The sequence below is a fragment of the Anabrus simplex genome, chromosome X, assembly GCF_040414725.1.
Source record: "Anabrus simplex isolate iqAnaSimp1 chromosome X, ASM4041472v1, whole genome shotgun sequence".
In the NCBI taxonomy this organism is placed as follows: domain Eukaryota; kingdom Metazoa; phylum Arthropoda; class Insecta; order Orthoptera; family Tettigoniidae; genus Anabrus; species Anabrus simplex.
In genome coordinates this window covers 71,907,717-71,915,689 of record NC_090279.1, presented here as the reverse complement: position 1 = coordinate 71,915,689, position 7,973 = coordinate 71,907,717, and the positions used below count along the sequence as shown (strand labels likewise).

General features: G+C 42.1%; 1 protein-coding gene across 1 annotated transcript in view; it reads right to left on the bottom strand.

Annotated features, from left to right (window-relative positions):
* Positions 1–1,335: 1,335 nt before the first annotated feature.
* LOC137503287 (hemolymph lipopolysaccharide-binding protein-like) overlaps positions 1,336–7,973 on the bottom strand; it is a 29,907-nt gene continuing 23,269 nt past the window's right edge. Inside the window, exon 5 of the mRNA XM_068230831.1 lies at positions 1,336–1,481. Within this exon, the coding sequence (XP_068086932.1) occupies positions 1,336–1,481 (146 nt within the window). The remainder of the gene's footprint in view (positions 1,482–7,973) is intronic.

Genomic DNA, 7,973 nt, shown 5'->3' with positions numbered 1-7,973 from the left:
TCTGTTCGCAGTCGTTCCATCGCTGTGCGTAGACTGTCAGCTCTACATTTGAGCTCCAGAATGATGACGGTCCCTGAGTAAAGTGTCGAACGAGTCGAGAGTCAGTAGAGAAAACCACAGTTGCACACTTCTATCAACAATGGCGTGAAACCTCAATGCCCACTACATTTGCCAGATGGCCTTGTATTTTATAAAAGAAGGTAACCCATTACATGTCTCATAACTTTGTTGTTTTTAAGGGAAAGCTGAACTTTACGTGTCTGATGACCTTGCTGATTTTCAGGGAAGGTAGAACATCATGTGTCTGGTGACCATGTTGTTTTTAAAGGTTGATAGAGCATTACATTTCTGATGACCTTGTTGTTTTTAAGGGAAGGTAGAACATTACATGTCTCATAACTTTGTCGTTTTTAAGGGAAGGCTGAAAATAACGTGTCTAGTGACCTTGTTGTTTTAAAGGAAGGAAGAACATTATGTGTGTGATGACCTTGTTGTTTTTAAGGGACATAGATAATTGCATGCCTGATGACATTGTTGTATTTAAGGGATGGTAGAATTTTAGATGTCCCATGACCTTGTAGTTTCTAACAGAATATAGAATATCACATGTATAATGACCTTGTTGTTTTAGGGAAGGTAGAGCATTACATGTCTGATGGCCTTTTTTTTAAGGGAAGGTAGGACATTACCTATCTGATGACCTTGTTGTTTTTGAGGGAAGGCAGAACATTACATATCTGATGACTTCGTTACTTTTGACAGAAGGTAGAACATTACATACCTGGTGACCTTGTTGTTTTTAAAGGAAGGCAGAATATTACATGTCTGATGACCTTGCTGTTTTTAAAGGAAGGTAGAACATTATATATATGGTGACCTTGATGTTTTTGAGGGAAGGTAGAATATTAGATGTCTGATGACCTTGTTGTTTCTGAGGGAGGGTTGAACATTACATGTCTGGTGACCTTGTTACTTTTGAGGGAATGTAGAACATTACATGTCCGATGACCTTGTTGTTTTGAGGGAAGGTAAAACTTTACATGTCTGATGACCATGTTGTTTTTAAAGGAAGGCAGAACATTATATGTCTGGTGACCTTGTTACTTTTGAGGGAATGTAGAAAATTACATGTCCGATGACCTTGATGTTTTAAGGAAAGGTAGAATATTAGATGTCTGATTACCTTGTTGTTTTTAAGGGAACGTAGAACATACACGACTGATGACCTCGCTGTTCTGTGAAGTTTCCCAGTAGTTAGTGTTGAAACAGGAGAAAGAAAGTCACGACTAATTTACAAGTATCTTTTTATATATCAACACTGTACATGAGATCTGTTTACAGCGGGATCTCGCAGATGAAGTGCTGGCGTTCTGCACAATCGTAGTTATACAGCAGACCTGTGTTGTAAGCACGGGCGCACTTCCTACCAGCACTGTTATCCGGGTAACCATCCTGCCACCAACTTCTGAGAGCAGGCTCACCTGAAACACAGGAAGTGTCGTACAGTAGATCCATAACACTTTATCTTTCTTCAGATTATACCAGTTATTTCCGATGTCACTGGAACACCCCAGGCTCATTTTGGTTTTCGCCTCAGATTTACGGCCAGATGGACTTCCTGACAACACGCGCATTTCTGAAAATATCAACCCAGTATAGAGCGGGATTCGAACCTCAGCCTTCAGGACCCCCAGTGGATTTGGGAGTTAGAAGAGCATCCACGTTATCCCCTGTTTGTCGTAAGAGGACACTAAAAGGTCAACCACTGAATCTCACTTGAGACCGTGGTTTGACGACCACGGTTCCTCTAGCTGAGCCTGGCGTTTTCCCCACTAAATTCTTGTCAGGCTCCTCTCTCTTATCTTCCTTGTGCGACCTCTCTGGGTCAACACTTGTTCTAGTCCGACACCGACGGCCTTGGGAGTCTTTCATAATCACGACCGTCGTGGGGATTCTCTATCTTTCCGGTACCTTCAATTTTTAGAAGTGCCGGACCGCTTCTCATTGGTGTTAATAGAGGATGGTCTCCCAGTGGTATTCCTATTAGAACAATATTCACTGATGTTCTACTTGACTGCACTGTTAAGCCACCAGTAATCTTATTCTAATAATAATTTCTATTGATGGCAACAACTTACCACGTGAGTGGTTCGTCAAACTGGTATTACATATTGCTATCATGAAGTCAACCAGGTCCGTGTAAATGAGATCGGAATATGTTCACAGATCCACGAATTGGAGCGATGTCAATTTTATCTACGCTTTTCACAGGCAGTTGAAGCACTTTGTGGAAATTTATAAAGAAGTCTTGGATGTTATTTCGTGCTCCAGTTATCAATCCGATAACTTTGATGTTACGAAGCTGGTACTTCATGTCGATACGTCGTGTGCTGCCAGTCAACTTCTTCCTGCACCTGGACTCTATTACGTGCATTCCCACATTCTGTTCCGCTCTTCTGTATTGAATTGTATTCCCTATCATTACGCACCGCGGTATTTCTATTCTGATTTGATGTACTTATTCTTACAATTCTATTAATAAATAGTCTGTCCCTTATAAGACACATTCATCGCTTTCGGTATATTTTCAACATTTTCAAGTTTCGTAATTCTTATCCGTGTGTTTTGAGGTTGCGACAACATTGTTGTTTTATTTTTCCGATAAGTACGACCCTGTGGGTAGGGACCATAGGATACATCCATGGTATTCCCTGCCAATCGTAAGAGGATAATAAAATGCGCCCCAAGAGCTCTTCATTTTGGAGCGTGACTTAGTGACCGTGGGGAAGTTAGCTGAGTCCTGGCATTACTTCCACATAATTTTGTCAGGCTCCTCACGTTCATCTATCCTTGGTTAACTCTCGTTCTTGTCCGACCACGGCGATATTACATTTTCGTTACCTGAGGAGACTTTCATCTCCCCCTTCCCTTTCTTAGGCCGATACCTTCATCTCTACCTTCATCTCTCGAAGTGTGAGACCTTTTCATTCTTTTGCTCCATTAGTGGATGGCTGCCAAATTTTAGTTCCTCATGAAATACAAATACCACCATACCACCACCCAATAACTGAAAATAGTAATAAGTAACAAATGCCGACATGAAATATTGACCGAGCTGCCTCAGAGGCGATGAAGTCTTGTCGCTATAACGTACCACAGTGGTTCGAGTGATTGAATAGGCCAGAGAAGAAGTTGAAGTACATGCTGATGCTCCTCAAACCAAGATCAAATCCACTATGCCTGGAGCACTGTCGTCTGAAGAAGATGTGGCACTGCCTTGTTATACATCTGTTGACCTAAAATGTCCACTTAGTAAGAATCGCGGCGTTCTGTCAGAAACTCACAACATTATAAACGACTAGTGCTGTATGACAAGTAATTGGAAATAAGAACCACACATGTTAATGTATTTATGAAACAAAAGACAGATAGTCGTTACCCCTGGAAGTACTGAACGCTGAAAGGCATAACAGTCCATAATGATAATGTATGTATTTTAATAGTCTTTAATACATACTATGGAGATAACATGGTTTGCATAGTGCAAATGATCAATTCACTGAGAGATAGTATTTAACACGTAACAGTTCGAGATCTTGTAATGTGTAACTGGTGCCAATGATTCCCGTTTCCTCAGTAACATTGTGTAAGGCAACAGAAGTGCCGTTGTAGCTATGTACATCATCACACGAGGCAATCACTTCGCAGAAATGAGCGTCTGTATAGACGATATAACAGTCTATAACTGTTGAAACATTCTCATTATTTCAATATCGCCCTGAATGACAAACAAAATAGGGATTTAATACATGAAAGATCTGGCCAAGGTATCCTTACAGCCACCGATCTCTAGCACTCGGCGTGCTGGTAGCACCTGGATATCGTAACGTGCCAGGCTGTGTTCCACTGAGTAACATCAGAGATAAACAAGACTCCTTCATGCGATGCTTTTTTGGGAGGTTCCTTCCCATCCGTAATTTTTCTACTTTCATTAAGCACGCCCACTGACGAAACTATGCCCATCCCGATCTGTCACCCGTAGTACACATTTTATAACAGACACGAACATATCTCAAATCAATACAAACCAGTGAACCACCCAAAAGTCAGCCAAAGTGAAGCGATGAGAATCATAATTGCGACGAACGAAATACTCAAAGGCACAGTGCAAATATCACCCCCAGTGGAGTGATAGTGTCAGACTGTACTTGTTGGTGGCTGCAGGGAATAAAGTGATGCGAAACGTGCAAGTCGCAGACTCAAAGAGCAACGGAGATTGTAGTAGCTGCAATAAGGAAGCTGAAAAGGGAGCACAGTGAAATTCACAACAAATTCGAGCACTTTCTTTTATTATAACTGAGAAGAAACGGGAAGGAGATGGCTTCAAATATCACAAAAAATATGAAAATTCAAGCGCACCAGAAAGTAGAAACTGCTTCGGGAGTCGATGATGTGAAGGTGAAGAGAGCAAGTACATATGTACCGATTAGTTAACCTGAGGTCAAGTGAAGACACCGCGGTTCACGTCTAGACGTCATCTGTTCAGAAGAAAACATTTCCGGGATAAAATCGCAGAGACTATTAGAACAGCGAAGTTGGCTTTGGTCGTCTTACTATCGACGATGTCTGTACTTGGTCTGAGGTTCAGGAGGTTCCGTAGTCGTTAGCAAGGATATGGATGATATTGCCACACAACTTTCATTCTATGTCTCTGAAGTGTTAGCATCTCAATTTGTAAATTACTGTTCACGATCGAGTACAGAGAGACACCATTGAGTTCTTGGCGATTACGACGAAGTTAGGAACTCTACGTATCTATTATACTTTCACGACGAGACATGTGGGCACTTTTAATTAATTAATTAATAAGAGCATACAAATGCACATAGGGAAGTGTGGGTGTTTATTCTCTGGTATAATGTAGTAGGTTTCTCTTGCGATTCTTGCAACAGGAGAAGTATTATTTGTCACACAAACTACACGAAGAGTCCTTGTTGGGTTCATGGTATTTCGTATTCTTGCATATTCTGTGGTGGTATCCACGTATCGCCAGGCTTGTCAGTGCAGATCGCACGTTGTGGTTTCCTTTTGTCCATCCTCTATCAATCATGGCATCTGTAGAGTAGAAATTCTCTTCTACATTCGTCCGCTTGTCTCGTCGGAGGGTCAATAATTATTTTCTTGGCTGGTTGATGGCAGCATTAAGTGACATCTCAAGTCCTCATTGAAGGAGGTTTCTCTTGCAGGTTCATACGCAAGCCTTGAGGGCGCTTTTTGGCAATTCCGAGGGCTCATTTTAGGAAGCGAGCTTTTACTTTTTCTATTGTCTCTAGAAATTCCCAGATCAGTTCCAAGTCGTACGTGATAATTGGTACTATTTTAGCGCTGAACAGAGTCATAGCTGTGTTCTTCAGATCGTACGTGGCTCTTATCGCTCTTTCCCTGATGTGGATCCTGTATGACGTTCCTGAGTCTTCGGTCGGTAACCTGCCCCTCTTCGAAAAACCATATGTATACTTTTTCCTGGTTTATGACGAATTTGTTGTTTTCAGATCAAATGTTCAGTTTGTTTAAGGCTTCTTTAAGGTCATTATCGGTCTGCGAACCTAGGACCATGTCATGAGGATACATATAGAGCGACACCGATTTCAGATTTTCAATGGATTTTCTGCGTCAGATGTGGCAATGTTAAACAGGAGGGGACTAACTGGGTCACCTTGAATTACTCAAATTGTTTGAAGGATTTCTTTTGATATACTTATCCCGTCGTTTATCGCTACATTGCTTTGTCATAGGAGTTTCCTATGAGTTTTACAATTGCCTTGTCTTCTGTCATGGGGTCCATACTGTTCCTGTCCAACATGTCGAATGTGAAGAATGTACAGTATTGGTCTTTGGGGTGTCTTAGCCGCCCAGATGTCTTCTTGTAGACATTTTATAGCCTGTGAAGGTGATCGTTTACTTCTTACTCTTATATTTGATGGTCAGTGACGTTCGTTTGTCCTTCTGATATTATACTCCAGAGCAATCCCTCGTTATGAGATTGGTTTGTCGGCTTGTCCTTTCCTTTATATCATGTCTTTATTCTAAATTCCCTCCAGTCCTCGGAGATTATTCCGCTTTGTAGACATTTGCTGAACAAAAAGATCCATATATTTGCAAGATGTTGTGCACTTCTTGAGACCAAGGAATCCTAATTCAGATGGTCTGAAGATATGAATACCTTATTTACATCAATAATTTGAAAAACTCAAGCACAAAACACACCAGGGAGTTTCTCAGCGGAGGTTTACGAAAACTTGGTCCTTGTCCACTGTGAGATGCATTCGGTACTTCTCAAAATCTGGTTTCCGTTTTGTCCTCGCAAGAAACTTTTCAGCTCACACAATAGAGAACACCTCTCCCACATCAGGGAGGCCATCCGGCTGTAAAATTGTGTGGCCCCACCAGAGAGTAGATATGACCTCCTATGTGTCTCAGGAGGATGTGATGACCAAACAAGTGCTCTTTCATCCCCACCGGAATTGTTCATCGTCTCTGAGTGCAAACGGTAAGGACAAGGCCACACATTCTACCAATCAGAAATGAGAAAATCTGCGACAAAACACATGACTGCGTTTCTGCATTTGTGACGGAGATAAATCATCATAGTGGAGGAATATAAAGTTCTGGCTATGATGTAAATGAGACCTGGTAATCTGGCAATCTAGAAGTTGTTGCTTGCTGCTTGTGAGAACTGTTAAAGTCTGCGAGGGCTCATCAAACATTTTCACGTGTCAAAGTAAAGACATTCCTGCTCTGGCTCTGCTCAGTAATATCAATGACGCTGGGAACGGTGATACGCGTATCCTTCTAGGTAATTCTCGGTGATATAAATCCTGAAACAGAGACAGCATTTACATACGGTCGTCATCGTTCAAAAGCGTTCGTTATAATTATATAAAAATATTGTTTTCGAGATCATCTGAGAGAGTACCGAAAAGTACATTCTAGCCGTGAAAATGGAAATATGGATGTTCTAAGCAAGTTTCTGGGCCCTGCCTCACGAATTACTTCAAGTGATTCAGAGAAAATATGGAAATGTTTAGTAATCGGTAAAACACAACGTCAACTAAAAATAGAGATCGGAGTAACTGACAGCTGCTGGTGATTGGTAGTGTGTATGAAAAAGAGAATAATAAAATATGACGACAGGCAGTACATTTAAACAGGAAGCGACACATTCTTATTCACTCGGGCTGTTTGTCTACGAGCTTTACCTGTAATACTTATCGTCGCACATGAGTGTGTTGATGATCAAGAAACACCCTGTACCTGCTAGTTGGTAGTAACATTTCTCACAACGAGAAATCCGTGACGAGGATTTCTTATTAAATAGGATGTGCATCACTAAATGCAATTCATTCTTCTTCGCGATGCAGGAGCATTCGCACCCATTTCCCAGGTGATCGACCGTCTGATGGTGAGAAATATTCCAAGGCGTTTTTGACGGCTGCTTCGTTATTGAACCTCTTTCGTGTCCAACCATGACCCCAGGGTACTGTTGTCGTGTGAGTGACTGCAGTCACGTCCGAGTACTTGAACTATGGGCAACGACTGAGGGGACGAGTAAGTGCTACTGAGAGTCGGGTGTAGTATTGAGCACCTCGGACATACTCTGAGTCATCGCCCTCCTTGAGTCGGGAGTAGTATTGGGCACCTCGGACATATTCTGAGTCATGGCCCTCCTTGAGTCGGGAGTAGTATTGGGCACCTCGGACATACTCTGAGTTATGGTCCTCCTTGAGTCGAGAGTAGTATTGGGGACCTCGGACATATTCTGAGTCATGGCCCTCCTTGAGTCGGGAGTAGTATTGGGCACCTCGGACATATTCTGAGTCATGGTCCTCCTTGAGTGGGGAGTAGTATTGGGCACCTCGGACATACTCTGAGTCATGGTCCTCCTTGAGTCGGGAGTAGTATTGGGCACCTCG